The sequence below is a fragment of the Podarcis erhardii genome (assembly GCF_964252035.2).
Source record: "Podarcis erhardii genome assembly, chromosome: 14".
Classification (NCBI taxonomy): domain Eukaryota; kingdom Metazoa; phylum Chordata; class Lepidosauria; order Squamata; family Lacertidae; genus Podarcis; species Podarcis erhardii.
The window spans coordinates 44,194,783-44,216,846 of NC_138503.1; the positions used below are offsets into that span (position 1 = coordinate 44,194,783).

Below are 22,064 nucleotides of genomic sequence, written 5' to 3' on the forward strand. Positions count from 1 at the left end.
GTTTGATTTTTCTGTTGTTTGTTTGTTTGTTTGTTTGTTTGTTTGTTTGTATGTTTGTTTACTTGTATGTACGTCTGTTCTCTCATAAATGTATTTATTTTAAATTAATAAAGATATTATTATTATTTTTTAAAAAAAAGAAGGAACCTTGAAGTTGCCCATCAACCATTAGCACTGGGACTACAGATGAAGCAGGAACACGAGTCACAGTGTTTCTCACTAGGGTGTACTGCATTTTTTATTTCAATTATAGTCATTATTTCCACATTTGCATGCCTCAATCCATATTAATTAACATATGCAACTGCACCCTCTTTTGGGGTGGTGATGCATTGCCTCCTTTTTGGCTACTCAGGTGTTTCGTATTTAAATCAGAGGACGGCAAGTGCTCATTAAATTTTCTGCATCAGGGCTTAATGATACAGATGGTATTGGGCACTTTGCGCTTTGGCTTGGAGCAGGGTGACATTTGTTGCCTCATGTCATGTTTTCAGACAGTCCCAGGAGGAGGAACAGAACTGGGAGACTCCAGGGGTCAGCAGTGAAATGGTGTGGGTTTCAGCAGGTACCCAAGTATGCCAGTCTCTAGTGAAAACGCACAACCATTGCAACATAATCCAATTTGCCTGGAACAACTTGAGCTGAGCATGTCTCTATATGCCACCAACGGGGTGAGAGAATAGGCTTTCTATTGGTTGGGAGTAGTGCAATAACACTTCCAGTAAGTTACCTGAACCAGTTGGGGGCGATAGACAGAAAGGCAACCTATTTCTCCCTCACCGATTCCTTCGCTTTTAATAACTAAAGGTAAAGGGACCCCCGACCATTAGGTCCAGTTGTGGCCGACTCAGGGGTTGCGGCGCTCATCTCACTTTATTGGCCAAGGGAGCCGGCGTACAGCTTCCGGGTCATGTGGCCAGCATGACTAAGCCGCTTCTGGTGAACCAGAGCAGCGCACGGAAACGCCATTTACCTTCCCGCCGGAGCGGTACCTATTTATCTACTTGCACTTTTGACGTGCTTTCGAACTGCTAGTTTGGCAGGAGCAGGGACCGAGCAACGGGAGCTTACCCCGACACGGGGATTTGAACCGCCGACTTTCTGATCGGCAAGTCCTAGACTCTGTGGTTTAACCCACAGCGTCACCCGCGTCCCTCTTTTAATAACTACTTGTTGGTAAATGGAATCACTTCCTCTCAGATTTCACTTGCTTCCTGCTTCTTCTCCAAGTTGGTCAGTCCAAGTATGAGATAGCATGTGGTGGTGTTAATTTATTGACTCCACCTTGGCCACATGTAAAACTTATATTTAGAGAATGGCTTTGTTTGCCATGAATAATAAACTTTTCTTTTTCCTTTCAACCAGCAGTCTGACCAGACTATTTATTTCTGCACAAATATATTTACCAAACTTGAACATTATTTAGTTTATGGAGCTAGAGAACAGACTATACCAGATGTATTATTTCTGGTACTTACCTTCCTCTGGTGCCACCTATTGGTACATTGCAAGAGATTGCATAACTGCATACACCTGTTCTGAGGAATGGTGCACTGTGAATCTCAGAGAAGGAGAAATGGGATGTCCACTACCACACTGTAATTTAAACACTCATGCTACGCTCACCAGGAAGAGTACAACCCCATTGTGTATGTTTTCTCAGGAGTCAGTTGTTCTGTGTTCGTTTGGGTTGATTCCCAGGTAAATATTCTTAGGTCTGAAGGCAGCAAGCCCCAATGCTTTTGGGACTGCTGTTTCAACACCACAGTCCTAGGCACCCCAGCTAAGGAAGGTACATGTCCGATAATTAATTCTTTATTGACAAAACATGCATTTACAACAACTTCCATGGTGCTCCATATACTTCTCGCCTCTAGGCAGCTGCCCCCAGGTTTGTGCCCTGCTGAGCAGTTGCCGTAACAGTGGGATCACGCCACCACCACCCCCAAGCTTACGTACCCTCATCTGATGGAGCATACACATGCATCTTGAGGCTCTACCTAAAGGTAAAGGTAAAGGGACCCCTGACCATTAGGTCCAGTTGTGGCCGACTCTGGGGTTGCGATGCTCATCTCACTTTATTGGCCGAGGGAGCCGGCGTACAGCTTCCGGGTCATGTGGCCAGCATGACTAAGCCGCTTCTGATGAACCAGAGCAGCGCACGGAAACGCCGTTTACCTTCCCACCAGAGCGGTACCTATTTATCTACTTGCACTTTGACGTGCTTTCGAACTGCTAGGTTGGCAGGAGCAGAGACCGAGCAACAGGAGCTCACCCCGTCGCGGGGATTCGAACCGCCGACCTTCTGATCGGCAAGTCCTAGCAGTGGCGTAGCGTGGGGGTGCAGGGGGGGCCCGGCCGCACCAGGCACAACATCTGGGGGTTAGGGTTAGGGGGCGCAAATCCACGGGTTAGGGGGCGCAAATTACTTGCCTTGCCCCGGGTGCTGACAACCCACACTACGCCACTGAGTCCTAGGCTCTGTGGTTTAACCCACAGCGCCAGCAATTGATGCTTTTGCCCCTTCAAGCCCTCCTGGTTCTAGGAGATGGCAGGACGGGGGATGGCGGGGAGTCTACTAGCCCGTCCCTCACCTGAGCAGTCTCTTCCTCCACCCTTGAGACTTCCTGCGTGCCTCCCTCTGTCTCAGACTGCTCTGAACCTTCTTCCTCCCCCCCGCCTTGACTCCTGCCTTACAGGCAGTGCCAAACCCCATAAAACACTGGCCCCCTCTCCTGGGTCATTCCCTAGGCCCCCTGCCTCTGCCGCAAACTTTTCAGATCCCTCCCAGTCCCTCGCTAGACCGTAGCTGAAGATCTTCCATTCCCTCTGCCCCCCTGAACCAGAGAAGCAATATTCAGCTGCTGAGTGCAAGGGAGCTCACTGCTTTGGAATGGGCTGACCTCCAGCCAGTTATGGTACAGGGAGTTCCTTCTCAAAAGCTGACATACTTCTGGGATGGTTCCAGATCTCTCTCTCTCTCTCAAGCATGTGTATAATTTCTGCCAGGAGAAGCAGCTCTAAGCAGGGAAGCAGCCAAACAGCTTAATCCACGAGCCAGTTAAGACGGAGCATTTAGAGTTGAATTTATATAATCCAAGGGGCCTCCACATTACCTAAATGCCATAGAGGCTGGCTAATTTGGGGAATCAGAGTTTGGCCCTAACGGATAGGTTTTATTGTTTATTTGTTGTTTATCCTTGTGGACACCTCATAAGCAACCATAGCTGTTGCTAATGATTAACAAGGGTGGGCAGATGCAAAGGCCGAGTCCTGCTTTGGTGGTCCATTCCTAGGGCCACCATATTTGTAGTCCTGGAGGCCTAGAGCTCCGGGCTTTGCTCTTCAAACAGAAGCCATGTGCTCTCCTGAATCCTCTGGTCTGCCCTCAGTTTAAGCCTCCTACTCCCTTCTATTAATTACTTAAATTTGTACACTGCCCTTCACCCAAATATCACAGGGAAGTACACAATGTAAAAATACAAAATGAGGACATAAAATACATTGAAGACCATAGAATGTTAATCAGCCCAAGTCCTGGTTACAGAGATACACTTTCATCTGGCACCTAATGATATGTAATGAAGGCACCAGGCATGCCTCCCTGGGGAGCACTTTCCACAAATGGGGAGCCAAGTAGAAAAGGCCCATTCTCGTGTTGTCACCCTCTGGACCTCTCGTGGAAGAGGCACACAATGAAGGGCCTCAGATGATGATCGCAGGTTCCAGGTCCGTTTGGTTAGTAACCTGGTTTTTAAGGTGCAGTGGTACCTCGGGTTAAGAACTTAATTCGTTCTGGAGGTCCGTTCTCAACCTGAAACTGTTCTTAACCTGAGGTACCACTTTAGCTAATGGGGCCTCCTGCTGCCGCTGAGCCACCGCCGTGCGATTTCTGTTCTCATTCTGAAGCAAAGTTCTTAATCCGAGGTACTATTTCTGGGTTAGCGGAGTCTGTAACCTGAAGCGTCTGTAACCTGAGGTACCGTTGTAATTGAAAATATTATAGGGATGTGTGTCATTTTTTAAATAAATAAAGGCGAAGACTTAAGTATGGAGTGCAATCCTATGCATGTTTACTCAGAAGTAAATCCCACTGAATTTAATGGGACTTGAGGTACGATACTGCTGTGGTACCTCGTTGGCTGCTAATCTTTCTTTCATATATATACTGCAGGACTTATTCCCAGGGGTGTGTAGGATTGATGATTAAGGAGCAGGGTAAGTGGGAATTCATAACTGATCTCCTCAGAGTAGACCACTGAAATTAATGGGCAGCAGGTTCATATGGTCCTTTAGGCCTTGCAGTCCTGAGCCTTTTAAGGCTTTATAAGCCAAAACCAGCACTTTGAATTGCACTGCATGCAACCCATGATTTATTTCTGGAGACTGACCCACTCAGCACAGATTTACTCTCAAACTAGCCTCTTTGAACCCAGAGTTTTTGCTTCCTGGAAGCACAGAGACAGTCCTGCAAAGTCTTCTGATCTTATCATTTAATAGAAAACTAGATAAAAGTTCTAAATGGGGGGGTGGGAATGTTCCAACTTCATATTTTATAAATATCATTTTTACTTGGGTGTCATTAGGAGACAGCAGTTGCGGGGGGCGACTTTGTGTGGCTCTGAAAACTTGCTATATTGTCTAAGACCCGATGTACATTCCTTTGGGATATAAATATCAATTTGATTAGCTAGCAGGTCTTGTCAGCTACAGTATCTTATCCCCTGGGGCATTTGAGCAATGACGTGGTCCCAGGACTTCTGTAAAAGGCTTGGGGGGTCTTAACTAAAGCCTATATAAGACAAGGTCTCTGCCCAAGCAAATACCCTAAGAGAAGAGCTCTCCTTAGATCTTAGATCTTTCTGCCCCCTTTTCTTCTCTCAGCTTTGGGAAACATCCACAAGGTGAGTTTAGCCTTTCAGCCTAGAGATTTTTTTCCCTGCCATTTTTTATTATTTTTGCAGCCATTGGCAACAACCAAGCCATTAAAAAAAATAGCCACCTGCATGGAAACTTATCAAGATTCTCAGACCAAAGAAGCTGTCAAGCAATGAGAGATTTATTCTTATTATTCTTATTACCACAAATATTTTTTGTTTTGCTTGTTTTTGGTGTTTGTGCAAACTGGGGGGGGGGGGGACAATGATCAGAGAAGAGCAAATTAATCACCTTTGTGACCATCCTGGTGGAAAAAAAACACAACCTGGGTGGACAACAGGATTTTGCAAAAAAAATAATTATTATTATTTTGACAAAGGAACTCTGCTCGCTGGTTTTGAATGGCAGCTCCTTTGCCTTGGACTTGTAATCATTGCTTTTGCTGCTGCTGCTACTATTTCCTAGCGATACAAGGAGAGCTCATGCCGCTACCCCATCTGGTGGCTGAAGAACAACTTGAGCTCTTGCAGCTACAGCCGTCTACTCTTGAGACCTCCTGCACCTAGTTACCTCTGCTTGAAAATGCTATTCGGATCTCTCTCTGAAACCCTGGAAGGCTGCTGCCAGCCAGAGTAGACAGTGCTGAGCTACAAAGGCCCATGGTCTGACTCAGTTTAAGGCAGCCTCCCATGTCCCTATGGCCCTCATAACTTTCCTTTCTGTCTTTAACCTCAGCTAACTATTTCTCCCTCCTCCCCCTATAGCTTTGATAATGGCTTTCGCCGGTATCCTGTCTGATGCGGACATTGAAGCTGCCCTGAAAAGCTGCCAAGGTAATTTCTATCTTTAAAAGTATTTGGTTTCCCTACCCTCAGGCAAACAATATATTTTAAAGAAATCTATAACTTTCTCCCTGCTCTTCCATTCTCCATTCCTCGACTTGATTGTGCAGCGCTAGTGGAAAAACAGACACTTTTCTAAAATACGCTTTCCTAAAAATGCAAAGCAAAACAAACAAACAAACAAACAATCCTTCCCAAAAAGTTATTTTTCCCCCTCAAAGCAGACAAAATAACTTAACCAGCTATTGAAACACAGCCAAGCCACAGCGTTTTGTAAATTAGAAATTGTGTGTCTATGAACTGAAGGAATTCTATCCAAAATAATTTTGGCAGTGAGCTTGTCACGACCAATAACTGTGAGTTGTCTGCACCTTATAAAGAAGACAGACTAAAGACAAACAGAGATGTAGAATATTTAAACAAACAAAAAAACAAACAAACCCTGTTTCCAAAAGTGTATATCTGGCTTTTCAGTTAGATACTTGTACAGGAGATGACAGATCACACAGGCAAAGAAGCTTATACAAAACTAGGTTAGCCCTGGGTGAGGATAATTTTTTTGAAATATGGGGCTGTATCCAATGTGATTAATATCTGATATATCAAATTCACAGTCCGCCTTCTTTGTGTATATTAACTACTACAAAGAGGAGGTGTGTCCTCTGCTTCCCCCAACATTCATTTTATATGTAATTGGTTAAAATTTGTGCTAACCCTGAATGACAACTGTGATAACACTATTTGTAATAATTGCAGATACAAAAAAAAAATGGTTGTTGTTGTGCTTAGTGGGCAATATAATAATAATAATAATAATAATAATAATAATAATAATAATAATAATAATAATAGGCTATAAGTGCAAAGAGCATAATACAACCAGCGGGTGTATTACAGTATAGCCACCCTCTTTGCTGCTATTGTTTGGAATCTTAATAGGGAAAAAACCCTGATTTCAAAGGCCCAATGTGTTATTTGTGGGCATAGCTGTGGGAGAATGGTGGGTGCCGCCCAAAAATGATTCGGAAGTTTTGCAGAAAAAAAAACAGCAAAGCAGCCTTCTTTTTCTTTTGGTTTCTGTTGGGTGAGCAAAAGGAAATTCTAGAGCTGGGAGCAAATGGCCTCTTGAAAGTCCCAACCTTGTTTGCCTGCAGAGAAATTGCAGGAAAAAAATTCACCAAAAATCTCGGGGTTGGAGGGGGTAGAAATTCTCTAACAATTTCTAGCCCCTGGAGTAGCACAAGTTCCTTCCCCACCCCACCCCGCAAGGGGTTTTCCCCACCCCATTAAGCGGCAACCACAACTGTGTATCTTGACATCGTCCTCCCCCTAAAAATCGCCTGGACATGGTGTCATTTCAGGCCAATGCCAAAGGCTACTGCAGACAACAGAGTTTGGAAACCATAGCAAAGTGTGTATGCGCAAGACCAACATGTTGAGTTGGGATGGAAAGATCTATCAGTTTAAGTTCTCTGTTTCTCATTTACCCTGCCTTAAATTTAGTTCTCCACATTTTGCAACAAGCTGAATAATAATAATAATAATAATAATAATAATAATAATAATAATAATCCTGATTAAAATTTATCAGCATTTATGTGCAAATTTCTCTGACCAAACACTTTTTTCTATGTAGCTTTGACTAATGTACACATTTTTTGCAAGCCGTTTCCCCTAATATAATGCATTTTTATATGTTATGTCCACTGATGTCTTCGGGGAGGGGGGTTGCACACTTCCTTCTAATTTATGCGTTTTTTTGCTAACACTGGTTGGATAACTGCATTGCAAAATCCGAATAAGTGTGAATTTCGAAGGATAGCTGCGTTTCGGTTCACATATCACTTCGGAAAGTGTGGATTTGATAAATTTGGCTTTAAATGCCCATAGAATCAGATTTCACCTTCGCCCCTAGTGCCGAGCCTCTCAGAGAGAATATTCCCTAAGCTATAATTGAACTCTGCAATCTTAGCATGATTTAGAGCCAGAGTCGTCAAACTTTTCAGACCCTGGGCCAATAGTGCAGTTAGGTAATTTTAGACTCCAGGTTCAGTGACCTTATGGGGAGGGAGGGCACTTGTTAGATGACAGCATCTGCTACTTCACCAGTCCGGCTGTGTTTGGGGCTTTTCTGGCTCATTTTGCATAGTGGGACCCCAGACCTTTGCCCCAAAGTCTTTGCCTGACAGCTCCTCTACCTGGTGGGACTCACCTTATCTCCAACTTGCAACATGGCATTCACTTCTATTTGTTTTGATCTTCTTTAAAAATATATATATATATATATATATATATATATATATATATATATATATGCATGCAAACAGAACACTTTTTAACCGCCTCCATTGCGGGGCATGATCTGCTTGTTGGTGCCAAACCATTAGCTGAAGATGATGATGGGCATTTCCTGATTCCTAAAGGAAGTTCTATGATTGTCCTTTTTTAGACCTACCCAGCCTGGTTTCGAAAACAAGACCAACTTGTGGGTCTCAGGGCTCCTTTTAGACTGATAATTCTCAGCTGCTGAAACCCAACGTGCACAGCTGAAACTATGTGAATTTCAAGTTGCAAATTGCTTTGCATTTTTGTATCAGTGCACATTCAACTTAAAATGCAACTCTTATTTACTGTGCCTTTTTGAGAGGCATGGTAATTTGATTTGTCCTGGACCCTTTATTGAGTCCTATAATTGATTCGAGCAGAATTGCTACCCCAAAGGCAAACTTCCCTGAAAACATATGGTAGGATGGAAGGCTAAATATGACATTTTTTGGGAGACAAGTTGTCCTCATTCATGTACGATGGTCGGGGGGGGGGGAATCTATTTCCTTTAACTTCTCCCCTCCTTTTTCTTCCAATATTTCACCATCTCTTTTCATTTTTCTGCTTCAAAAGCTCCCGATTCCTTCACTTACAAAAGCTTCTTTGAGAAAACGGGTCTAACCAAAAAATCTAAGGAAGAACTGGGGAAAGTATTTGGAGTCCTTGACCAGGACAAGAGTGGATTCATTGAGAAAGAAGAACTGCAGTGAGTAGAAGGGGAAGAAATGCCTTTCCCAGAGACAATTTTCAGTTTTACAATCGGTAGTTAACCTGCATGCCATTGGGTCAGATCCCAATATGCCCCCTTGTGCAGAAGGCATCTTATGTTTATGATGAAAGGTGCGCTCCACTTATGGACAAACTATTTCATACCTGACACTAGATCTAAAATGAAACTAGATCCAAAGAAGTTGATTTGCTGGTTCAACAACTTGTGCAACCTTTTACACAATCAGAAACAGAAGAACAGTTATAGAGCCTTCCAGTAATAGCATAGCACAAATTCTTAAGCACATACAGAACAGCACTGGTGACTAGGTAAATGTAAAGGTAAAGAACCCCTGGAAAGTTAAGTCCAGTCAAAGGTGACTATGGGGTTGCGGTGCTCATCTTGCTTTCAGGCCGAGGGAGCCAGCGTTTGTCTGCAGACAGCTTTCCAGGTCATGTGGCCAGCATGACTAAACCGCTTCAGGCACAACAGGACACTGTAATGAGTGTCAGAGTGCATGGAAACACAGTTTACTTTCCCACCGCAGCAGTACCTACTTATTTATCTACTTGCACTGGTATGCTTTCGAACTGCTAGGTCAGCAGGAGCTAGCACAGAGCAATAGGAGCTCACCTCACCACACAGATTCGAACTGCCAAACATCCGATCAGCAAGGCCAAGAGGCTCAGTGGTTTAGACCACAGCACCACCTGTGTCCCTGTAGCATTGGTGACTATTGCCCTTTCATTCACAGTTCTCCGAAACCAAAATAATACTTTAGGCACAATCCAGCCCAAGTTAAGTACTTTTAAGTTTAATTGATATCAGTTGAAAAAGTACGAGTCACATAAATACACTGTTTGGGATATGCATGTTTTAAATAAATAGTAAATATATGTTTACATCTTTCCCACTAAAATAAGGATGCTTCGAAGTGCTTGATTCTGTCTGCACTGTTCCCTTAGCATTTGAAAACACTCCATCGTTAGTGATCAGAGTGCTACATATGCATTATTTCAGCACTGTATTATTCCTATACTGTAATATGGAAGGTGGTGATGGGTGGTATTCAGTGCTAGGCCCACTCAGAGTAGACCCATTGAAGTTCATGGACATGATTAGCTTAGAGTCATTAATTTCAGTGGGTCTGTTCTACGTGGGGCTTAGCTGAACACAACAATAACATCGCCATAAAAACTGTTATTATTAACTATTGCACTCATACTGAATGCAGAATTTATGTATATATATTCTAACCACTTAGTCATTTCTTGAAATATAAACTGGTATACATGTTAAATACATACACCAAAGCTAAGACTTGAAGTAGGGTTTTTTCATAGGGTGGTCATCACATGTCTTAGAGAACAGACCTCTGGTTGAAAGGCTGTCTGGTTTAATAATAATAATAATAATAATAATAATAATAATAATAATAATAATTTATTATTTATACCCGCCCATCTGGCTGGGCCTCCCCAGCCACTCTGGGCGGCTTCCATAGAAACCAAAAACACAGTAAAATCACACGTTAAAAACTTCCCTGAACAGGGCTGCCTTAAGATGTCTTCTGAATGTCAGGTAGTTGTTTATCGCTTTGACATCTGCTGGAAGGGCGTTCCACAGGGCGGGCGCCACTACCAAGAAGGCCCTCTGCCTGGTTCCCTGTAGCTTTGCTTCTCGCAATGAGGGAACCGCCAGAAGGCCCTCGGCGCTGGACCTCAGCGTCCGGGCAGAATGATGGGGGTGGAGACGCTCCTTCAGGTATACTGGACCGAGGCCGTTTAGGGCTTTAAAGGTCAGCACCAACACTTTGAATTGTGCTCGGAAACGTACTGGGAGCCAATGTAGGTCTTTGAAGACCAGTGTTATATGGTCTCGGCGGCCGCTCCCAGTCACCAGTCTAGCTGCCGCATTCTGGATTAGTTGTAGTTTCCGAGTCACCTTCAAAGGTAGCCCCACATAGAGTGCATTGCAGTAGTCCAAGCGGGAGATAACCAGAGCATGCACCACTCTGGCGAGACAGTCCGCGGGCAGGTAGGGTCTCAGCCTGTGTACCAGGTGGAGCTGGTAAACAGCTGCCCTGGACACAGATAACGAACCCTCTGAAGGGAGAGCAGGAGGGGACTTGAAGTTGTCCATCAACAGTTAGCAGCATCTGGAAAGCAGACAGAGCAGACAAACACCTGCTCCTGATGTGTCTTCCCCACTAGGGCGAGATCTACTGCATTTTTATTACAATTATCCTAAAGCTACACCTATACATATAAAGAAGCAAATGCAAATTTTATGCTGATCAGTGCCCTCTTTTCTGGTAATGCCATTTTCTCTCTCTTTTTTTGGCCACTTTCAGAGCTTTCCGAATATAAGACCCCAGGTGTAACTTAAGTCCCCAGTGGCACCTTTGCCACATTCCATACGAATTGCGGAACCATATTCAGGGCTCAGAGGTTAAGAAACGTAGCAGAACAAAGAGGCCGACCCAATAGTAGCTGTTTTTGCATTCCTTAGTACAGTATCAGCTTCACCTACCTCTCCCATCAAATTAAAGCGCAGGGGCTGCGGAGAATACAGGGGAATGGAAATGCAGCACTTTGAAGCACAGCAAGCGTGGGGAATTTGTTTTGCATTTCACCTAGATTGGCAGCCCAAGTGGCAGAATGCAGAAGAGATCTCAATGGCCTATGAAAGCTTGAATAATAAGAATGTTTTGGTTGGCGGGATGATTGGATTGTGGGTGACTTTTTGGCATGTGAAAGAATTTGGGGGGCGCAAGCAGTGACTTATATGAAAGGGGTATTGGAGGTGTGGGAATGCCAGAGGTTAACAAATTATTATGACTATTACAAATATATTTCTTCCTGCCCTGTGGCTTTTCTTGACAAGAGGGGAGGCTTTGCATAGGCTTTTTTTCCCAGCAGAAAGGAATGCTTCATGGCGAATGTTGATAAAACCACACTGTAGCCTCACTGTAGCTTGCTAACCTATCACTCATCAATCAATTCTTCTCTGACAGAAATTTCATGCAGAATTTCAAACCAAGCGCCAGAGTGTTGACTGACAAGGAGACCAATGCTTTCCTGGCGGCAGGTGACACCGATGGAGATGGCAAAATTGGAGTGGAAGGTGGGGATAAATTAGCGGAATGCTTACCTATTAATTCACCTGGATCTGACATGTATGCCTTGCTTGTCCTGTTATCCTTAATATAATAAGGATAGGGAGTTTATGACAATGAACAAATTAAAAGTGATCAGGGCTTCTGGAATTTTCTTCCGAGACAAACTAAAATCTAAAAACAGAAAGTTCAGGTTCTATGATTCTATCTTGCAAATTGCCCAGAATTTGATTCTTGTTCCTTGTAAATATGATGTACTTCTTTGGTAAAATGCAAAGGAGGGGAGCAGGGGTCTCTAACCTTCCCCTCTTCCTGGCCCTCAATCTAGAGTTTCCCTTGAAAAAGGAAGCTCAAACTGAACAAAATAGAAGTTCCCTCCCCAGTGTAAATGGCATGTGGGGAGGGGTCCAGACTGGGAACACAGATTGGTAGCACAGTGGGGAGAAAGGGTTTGGTGGCTCACACTGGCAAAGTGTGGTAAAACATACATACAATAAAAAAACCTGGCAGTTAATGGTAGAGAGGTGTATTTATAGCACCATACATTTAAAGCACACACCCTTCCCTCCCACCCCAAATTTAGGAAACTGTAGTTGCTAACGGTGTGGGGAATTGTAGCTCTCTGAGGGGTAAACTACAGTTCCCATGATTCTTTGAGGGGCGCTTAAAATGTATGGTGTGTATGCAACCATTGAATTCAGTCTCTGGCAGAAGTCTCTGTGTGACATCATTAGAGAGAATCAGTATGGATTCTGAAAAAGAAAAATAAAGCTGTCTAGTTTTCTCAACAGCAAAATAATTAAATCTGGATTTTGTTTTTGCTTTTCTAGAGTTCCAAGCACTGGTTACAAGCAAGTGATCAAGTGGAAGACCAAGCTATTGTATTGTAAAACACTATTTCTTATTGCAAATCTACTATTTATTTATACATTTTATACAGTTAAATGGCATTGACAGTTGCCAATATATTGTTTCTTATTGTTAGAGGACTTTGTTAAACTCCCAATGCGCTGTTTGATCTTTCTTATTGTCTGGTGTCACAAATTCGTAGTTAAAGGAGGTCTGCATCAAACAGAGACAAAGTTGGAATCTAAGGAGAAGAACTTCGAACTTTTATGTTTCACTTGCAGTAAGTGCTAGTAGGAACACTCAATAAATGTGAGATTTTAAAGAGATCTCTGGATCAAAAGTCAACCAACATCAATCTTCCTTCCAATCAAGGTATATGAAATGACAATGGGAGAATCATGTTGATTTTTGTTTATGTTTAAACAAAAATGTTTAAAGAGAATGTTTAAACTGGTCCTTGCCTTAACACAACCAGCTTCATTAAATGCCTTGCTGTAGTTAACTCTGGTGGAATTGTTCATTTGTACATATAAAGAGACTTCATCATTCACAAATTAGGGAATCGTTCTTTACTTGTTTAACTTATGTTGTTAAGTTTCCCTTCTTTCTTTTGTACATTGCGAATGTAAAAAAAAAAACAGCAACACAACATGTTAGCTTTGTTATGCTTTGGAAGCATTCGTTTTTAGCTGACGGTGTGGATATGGACTGCTGAGTGGGGAAGGGAGCCAAAATGGAACTGGCAAGCCCAGCATGGAAATAGCACTCAATAACACACACCAGCAAACATATACTGCATTTTCCTGGACCCAGAGACAAGGCCTCCTTCTGGCATGGAGCCACAGAGCAATATAAGGAAGGCAGGAATTAAGTATTGATAAAAGGCAAAGGCAGAAGACTTGTTGATCTTTCTGGACGGTGGCAGAGAAGGAACTAGGTGTGGATAACTCATTTCTTCTCTTTGACAAAGGAGCCCCTGGGGTGGGAGACATATAATAATGGTTGCAAACTGGATATTTAGACCTCCCACAGTATGGTCAGCTATGGAAGTGCTAGGACAAATTTGAGGGTCAGTTCTGCCTGCTTGGATTCTGCCCTCAAAGCTGCTCTGACCTGACATACAACCCTAGCAATTCCTTTTGATATAGAGAAATAGGGGTGGTTGGCTTTTGTTGCTCAACTCCCCCCCAAGGGACTGATTCCCCTAAGTCCAGGATCAGCCAGAGATGAACGGATGGAGGCAGATCTTTATTTTTCTGTTGCAAAAGAGTTCCCTCCCCTCCTTGCAAGGAGGCAAGAGAGACCCAAAACTAAGAAGAAACGTCTTTTTTAAGGGTTTGCATTTCAGCGTGGAGAAGAAGGACATGCCCTCTACAGTCAGAAATCACATCACACATAAGGTGGGGTTGATGTGGCTCAGGCTGGCCAAGGTGTGATATTCCTGATGATTTAGCAAGTTTTACACAGTTCCAGACACAGTTTGCACAAAACATTAGCGTTTGGTAAGACAACCAGGATGCCGGTCAGACATCCCTCAATGCAGAGCATCTGGACAAACTGATGATCAATACAAAGGAGGTTCATAGATATAGGAGAGGAATCCCTTCAGGAACTTCCCCTGACTGCTATCTGCCTACCTGTTCTCAGGCAAGGGGGATTAAGGAGGCAGTGGAAATCTTGAGAGAGAGCCAAGATGGCTTTTGGATTGCTTTCCTGTACCATTTTAGACATGTGGTTTATATACTTAGGTATGTGTGCAATTATCAACATTTATGGTACATTTGAGACCTTAGAATTCCTTTAACACTTTGAAGTGGCAATATTCTTAAGGATGCCAGAGAAGCCACCCAAGGAACAAAGGAATGACGTTTATATTGAAACAGACCATAGGTTTCCCAGGGTTAGTATAGTCTGTATCAAGGTTGGGGGATTTCCAGTTCATGCTCCAAATGCAAACTACCAGTTGTCTCAATCTGGCCTGCTGGATTCCCCCCAGGCCATTCCCATAGCTATTGGGCTCTCTGTGTTTGTGTGTGTAACTGTGTGTTTGTATACTTTGGCCCGTCCAACCAATGCTATGTGGCTTCCAACCACCTCCCCTCAAAGCGGGGGGGGGGGGGGGAAGGACCCTGGCAGTGTTTGTGCATGTGGGAAGGATGGAGATTCTTCATCCCTGGTCCACAATGACTGCTGTCTGTTCTGTGTTTCAAGCCTTTCCCAGGCTGGAGAATCTTCCCACTTGCAAAGCATCTACTCTACTTCAGAATACGCAGGTGATGTATATGGCTCAACTGCACACGACCATAAGGGTTTTTTGGCTTTGGCACCTTTGCCGTTTGGGATGCAACGAGATCAGCGAATTGCAAGGAGGATGAGAGAATTGTGTGACGTTAAGACTGATGGACAGGGAGCATGCTTGTGGGGTCGCTTATTTGTTTAAGTTCATTTAAAAGCAACAAAAATCAAGATAGGCTTAATTTCATTATGTGTAGTAGTAGCTCAGCACAGAAATAAAAAATTATACTGAGAGAGAATTACCTAGAAATAATCGACCACTTGATGGCACTCTTGTTTTGCTCACAACCAAATGTTCGTACCTGGAACAGAATACCAGGATTATTTCCACAAGGCTGTCTTCATTGCATCACTCAACTCTGGCAAGCGCCCACAATAAAGAGAGCTCAATGCAAGGAATCCAGGATATTGCTCAATTACTCTGCCCTAGGAGGACAAGTTCAAAAAGGCCCAGGGAGATAAGTTGGTACATCCCAACCCTGAACTGACAGAGAAGCTACTTTCTCTCCAGAACTACCTTACCAAGTGGAGGTTGCTTAGAGCTGATCAATATTAGCAGCCCCACAACTTAGTCTGCCCCTGCTGTAATCTATAATTTGCTCTTCCAGGTTATATATCCACTGCCACCACATGTGTAATTGAGTACTGACAGGTTGAAATTAAGAGATATCAACAACAAAAAGCCAAACCACTATACAGTGGTACTTCAGGTTACAGATGCTTCAGGTTACAGACTCTTCTACCCAGAAATAATACCTCGGGTTAAGAACTTTACCTCAGGATGAGAACAGAAATCGCACGGCAGCAGGAGGCCGCATTAGCTAAAGTGGTACCTCAGGTTAAGAACAGTTTCAGGTTAAGAACGGACCTCCAGAATGAATTAAGTTCTTAACCCAAGGTACCATTGTAATTCATGTCAACCGGTTCTTAACCTCATCAGTACTGGCTCCAGCTTTTTGGGGGCAAAGGCAAGATGTTCAGAAGGCGGCCCCCCATCTCTGTGATTTTATTTAGAGAGAGAGAGAGAATGAAGGGGGTGTGCCTTTGGGGAAGAAGATTACAGGACTTGCTATGTCAGCAAGGGGTGGGGAAATCAGCAGGGCCAAAAGGCTCCAGAGGTCAATCGATGGCCCCTTGCCAGGTTTGTGGGCCTTGGCAAGGGCCTGATGGTGCCAATTGCTGACACCAGCTGCAACCCAAGTGCACTTTCAAGAATAATCCCTGACTCTGCTCCAATAGTTAATGCTGTTTTGCATTTGCTGCTTTTTCACCTTCCGAAGGTCCAGCAAAATGCAGGAAGTATTCCTACCTTAGTTATTACACTGGTGGAAAAGGGGGTGCTTTTCTGTGCCTGAGGAAGAGGAAGGGGGTGTTTTCAAGTGTGCATGCGCTAGAGTGGTGGCAAGCACTGAAGAAATGGTGGCATTTTCCTCAGTGGAGGAGAAAACTCAGGAGCAGCTTGAGGCTTGTGCGCACATTATGTTTGCCCTTCCTTTGCCGGCAGAAGAAATCTGAAGAGCTTAAAGCATGCATAGGCAAACTCAGCCCTCCAGATGTTTTGAGACTACAATTCCCATCATCCCTGGCCACTGGTCCTGTTAGCTAGGGATGATGGGAGTTGTAGTCCCAAAACATCTGGAGGGCCGAGTTTGCCTATGCCTGGCTTAAAACTTCGCTAGTAGCATCAAAAACATTTCAGTAAGTCAGTCTCACTTGCTCTATGCTTATAATATAGATATTATGGGAAACAGAGTATGTTCAAAAGAAACTTTAAAAAGTTTGTTTGTTTTTCATTCAACTGGCATATAAATTTTATGAAGTAAGTAAGTAAGTAAAAAAAAAGTGAAAATCACTGCAATACCCATTCGAAAGGAGGAATAGTGTAGTCTATGCAAATTTTACAGTCGAGATGGCAGCAAAATGAACACATCGAGGTGGACTTTGATTCAAACCACTGAGGTCCAGCACCAAGGGCCTTCTGGCGGTTCCCTCACGGTGAGAAGTGAGGTTACAGGGAACCAAGCAGAAGGCCCTCTCAGTGGTGGCGCCTGCCCTGTGGAACGCCCTCCCACCAGATGTCAGGGAAATAAACAACTATCTGACTTTTAGGAGACATCTGAAGGCAGCCCTGTTCAGGGAAGTTTTTAATATTTGATGCTTTGTTCTGTTTTTAGTGTTCTGTTGGGAGCCGCCCAGAGTGGCTGGGGAAACCCAGTCAGATGGGTGGGATATAAATAATAAAATTGTTGTTGCTGCTGCTGGTTTGTGTGTTGCTGTTGCCCTTTGCACTGATCCACCTGAGGCTGCAGGAAAAAAGGAAAAGTGAGGCTGCATTGGTTTCTAGGTCCTAAACATGTCTGCACCCCCAAGGCAGGCCATTGGTTCCTCCTTACCTGGGACGGTACTGGAACAACTAATGAACTATTGACAACCACTGTGCCGAAGAAGAACCACCAACCTGAGTTGTGATCACCCCAAAATTACAATACCAGGAGGCAATGAAGGGCTGCAGGGCAGGCAACTGGAAGCAACTATCAAGCGATGGCAGGAGAGGTGTCCAGTGACTGGGTAAGGTTAGCATCCCGCAAGAGTTAGCAACAGAACTCCAAAAACACTTGAATTCTGAGCTTGCTATCTAGTTTCCAGGCAAACTGTCTCCTGGCTTGACACTGAGGCTCCCCCGCTAGCTCAACAAATCTGAGACACTTTTGACACTTACCATTACATTAGGGACGATAAAAAATTGATGGTAAGACAGGTGCGGTGTCTGCTTCGTTGATCGTTAACAGTAGATAAAAATGAAAAACAAAAACAAACAAAAAACCCTGCACCCAGGAAGTCCTTAGAAGCCCTTTCTTTCTGTAACAGTCGTGCGAAAGAGTTAATGTCGAAAAGGACAGTGCCTTTGCTTGTTTGGAACAGTGCCACTATATTTATAGAGGACATAGGAACTAGGATATGATCTGGAAGCACAGGAACTTAGGTAAAGGTAAAGGGACCCCTGACCGTTAGGTCCAGTCGTGACCGACTCTGGGGTTGCGGCACTCATCTCGCTTTATTGGCCGAGGGAGCCGGCGTACAGCTTCCGGGTCATGTGGCCAGCATGACTAAGCCGCTTCTGGTGAACCAGAGCAGCGCACGGAAACGCCGTTTACCTTCCCGTCGGAGTGGTACCTATTTTTCTACTTGCACTTTGATGTGCTTTCGAACTGCTAGGTTGGCAGGAGCTGGGACCGCGCAACGGGAGCCCCGTTGCATGGATTCGAACCACCGACCCATAGGAACTAGGATATGATCTGGAAGCACAGGAACTTACTGAAGCTAAAACAGCCTGGATCTTGTCTGTGTCAGGGTAGGAGACTGCCTGGGAATCCCACAGGTGCCATCTTGAGTTCCATGGGGAAAAGGTGGGATATAAATGAAATAGAATCATAGAAGTGTAGAGTTGGAAGGAACCCCAAGCGGCACCTGGTAGGAATCACTGCTAAATAATAAAAGTACGATATTGGCCCAAATATAAGCCACACCCGCAAATAAGCCGCACCTTTAAAATTGGGGGGGGGGGGAGAGAGAGAAAAAGACAATACCCAAATATAAGCCACGCCCTTAAAATTGGGTTACAGGCTGAAAACCGCTGCGGTTGGTAAAGTTGTAACTCCGAGCCAATTTAAGCCTTTGATCTTGCAAGCCCACAAAAGTTACCGTACAATTGCTAAATTCACAAATTCAGTTACTACAATTCCACAGGCTTTCACACCCGCAAATGGCAAAGGTAGAAGAAAATCCTAAGGGTTAATTGCATAACAGTCTCAAGCTCGCAAATCAGCAATAAAACTTTTGTTGTTGTTCCGTTTTACCGCTTATGTCTGCTTCAGCAGTGATATCGTAAAAGCCCATTTTTTGTAAGGTCGCAAACTTAAGCCGCACTTTTACTTTTCATGGTCAGAATTTGGAAAAATAAAGTGCGGCTTATATTCGGGCCAATATGGTAAATACCAAATTGGATTCGGAATTATTCTTGAATTTCATCCTCCAATCTAGATGCCCTTGGGACATGACAATTGGGGCACCTCATGATGGGGACGGCCAATCCTTGCCTCTTAGTTCTCTTTGACATGTGATTCCGGATGCAATGACTGATGCCCATTGACGAATCTGCTCTTTGTGAATTTGTCTCCCGTTCTTTTGCAGCCAACTACCTTCCCTCCCATCACCACATCTTGTGGAAATGAGTTAAACATACATCCCATGAATAAATAACTCGTTTTGTTTGTCCTGAATCTATGAGCAGTCCATTTGCGATGCAAGGGACTCATCAGGTCTGCACTTGTTCAGCTCTGACAATGCTGTAGCATCAGCTTCTTCTAGTCGCTGGGCTCTGAGTTGCTGCACTGATAATTATTTTAAGACAATGATCACAGGCCCTGGAACCTTAGAAGAGGAGCCGGTAACAGTATACGCAGCCGACACCCTCTCTTGCCCATAGCTTTTACCGATTCTCGAGATGCATTTTCTAATCATCCTTTAACCTTTAGGGCAGAGTTATTGTTAAAATAACAGAGAAAACCTGAATAATTCAGCAATCGAAAGATCGCCCTCCCTGATTATGCTGCTGACAGCAACCAGAAACATCTTGGACAATTGCATGTAGCATCACGGTCACAAGATAGTGTTACTGGGTCATTGACGACACTCAACAATCTGTTTAATGATAATCATAGAGTATATCAAACGGTAGCGATGGCAGCAGAGAACTGAATTGCTTTGAAGCTGTAAGCCAATCAAGGACACAAACTGCTGGAATTGATATGCTATTTACAAAACTATGCTCTCTTTCTTTGATGTTTTCTACCGCTGCGTGCGCCCCCTTTCCAACCAATGAGAGTTTCTTGGGTCCAAGCTACCCAAGGCTTTAGTTTCCTCTGAACGAACAAGAGAGCACTGGGAATTTATGGCGTCTTTGATCACAAGGAAAGGGTCTTACTGCAGGCAGCAGATCCTTGACAATCAACTCACAGCTCCAACCTGCCTACTGCAAAACAGTTTCCCTGCCTTTCCCACATGCTCTATTCACTAGTATGTTGCTGAATGCAAGTAGCTTTTTACCTGTTCAAAAATGAGCTGGGGTTAGGGATGGTGGAGAGTTTTGATTCAGTTGAGATTTAAAGACCAAGCTACCTGCTTTTCACTTTCTGAGACAATGCAAGAACCAACACAGTAATCCCTTGAAATTTGCACTTCTCTGAAATTTGCAATTCAGTTCGCCAGCCAAGTTCAGTTCTCCCCTATTTTTATTTCAGTTTGCATTTTTTTGTTTTTTTTGTTATAATGCAAAGGTCCTCCTGGAAATTTGTCAGCATTTCAATGTGAATTTCTCCTGATACAAACATTTATGCAAAGCAGATTTTGTGCTCATTTTTCTGTTCGTTTCATTGATATTTGCATCCGTGTGCATACTTTGCCGTAGTATAGGTGTTTTTGTACACAGCACTTGGCTGGAGACCAGTATGGCAAAATTCATAGAACTGCGAAGTTTCATAGAACTGATGAATTTCTGCCCCATTCCCAGTCCAGCACGACTCTTCTTCTCCTCTTTAGTGTTGCACCAACTGCCTTCTGCTGCTTTACCACCTTACTTTTCGAGCTTTTTGAGCAACAATGCTACTGAAAAGTAAATGGCTTAAGACAAAGAGATGTCATTTAGCATGAAAAAGAGAAACCTGGCATATCTCAAGTGCCTTTTGGTCCGGTGTATGTAATTAAGATGCCTCTTTTTTTATTTGCCCCGGATGATTTCATTCATTCTAATTAAGGTGGACAGAAAGCAATGCTTCAGATAAGAGTGTCATTAATTAATAAATAAATACCAGTAACTGTAGATTACCACCTGTATCGCTATACAGAAGTATTGCCTTCATTCTGAAATACAGTTCTTTTTAGCTTTTGTAACCAACCTTTCAGCTAGGATTAGTGTCACTTTGGTCCCTGGCGTCCGGTTTCAACCTTAAAGAACCTCTTTCTTAACAGTCACTGATTGGTGACATCTTCCTTTTCATGTTTTTAGCTGACCTTGTTGTCTCTTCGCTATGCAGTTTGTTTATTTAATCATTTCCAAATAATTTTAACTGGAAAGCATTTTGCTAGGCATTCAGTTGTTATTTTTCTGGGGGTGGGTGGGGTTCTTCTTTACATTTTTAGTAGAAATCCATTTATATGGGGTATGGGAGTATCATTAAGTTGGAAGAAGTGGTGGGGTACTCTGATCCCTGCAGATAGTTAAGACAGGTTCCTCCCCATCTTAGTTCCTTTTCCAGTACAACCTTTAGAATATGCTTTTTAAGGAATTTGTTTTAAAATGCATGTCGACAGGAAAGATGGCATGTGGGTCTATTTCACAGCCAAGCCTCCAGAAGAAAATACATTCGTTTGTAAACTATTCCTTCTAGCCTGGCATCCCTATGCATCTTAAGCAGTATATCTTGGAGACTCCAAAAGTTCTACTCTTACTACATTCTGCACCTAGTACATAATCTTATTATGTTCTATAGTTAATACATATTCAGTTTGCTAGAAAACTATGTTGGAATAAATATGGTGGCCACATAGCAGCTGTCCGTGCACTGCACCTTACAGTTTGCCTAGAAGGACTATAAGCAAAGCTGGAAGAAATAATAATAATAATAACCGTAATTTTGTGTTGTTTTTAAAGAGGGGGTGGGGAGGCACAGGATATCCAGGGCCCACTGCAAAAGAATAGGGAGCCAGGCTCCCTAGCTCTCACTCTCTCTAACAATCCCTCTGTTTCCAAGCACAGAGCAGGAATTCTGCTACAGAGCTATAACCCTTCACTGCTTGTTGTTGTATATTTCATTTTTAAAAATAATAATATTTATTAACAGTTTAAAGATTACAAAAGAAAAGAAAAAGAATTAAACAAGACAAGACAATACAAAAACAAAAACACCACACAACACATACCCTAAAACATTAAATCAACCAAACAAAACAAAAACAATTAAAAAAACATCCAATAATTTCAATATCTTAT

At 43.3% G+C, this 22,064-nt stretch overlaps 1 protein-coding gene across 1 annotated transcript; it reads left to right on the forward strand.

Annotated features, from left to right (window-relative positions):
• The first annotated feature begins 4,750 nt into the window (after positions 1-4,750).
• LOC309329586 (parvalbumin, thymic-like) lies at positions 4,751-13,223 on the forward strand. Its single transcript, XM_081840509.1, has 5 exons — positions 4,751-4,904; positions 5,643-5,711; positions 8,619-8,751; positions 11,771-11,880; positions 12,703-13,223. The coding sequence occupies exons 2-5, from the start codon at positions 5,651-5,653 to the stop codon at positions 12,729-12,731; spliced, it is 333 nt and encodes a 110-aa protein (XP_081696635.1). The 5' UTR covers positions 4,751-4,904; positions 5,643-5,650; the 3' UTR covers positions 12,732-13,223.
• The last annotated feature ends 8,841 nt before the right edge of the window (positions 13,224-22,064 follow it).

Bases quoted from the DNA above. Each gene is read 5' to 3' on its own strand.
- LOC309329586 (XM_081840509.1), top strand. From the start codon at position 5,651: ATGGCTTTCGCCGGTATCCTGTCTGATGCGGACATTGAAGCTGCCCTG. The intron at 5,712-8,618 runs GTAATTTCTATC...CTGCTTCAAAAG, and splicing joins TGCCCTGAAAAGCTGCCAAG to CTCCCGATTCCTTCACTTAC. The intron at 11,881-12,702 runs GTGGGGATAAAT...TTGCTTTTCTAG, and splicing joins TGGCAAAATTGGAGTGGAAG to AGTTCCAAGCACTGGTTACA.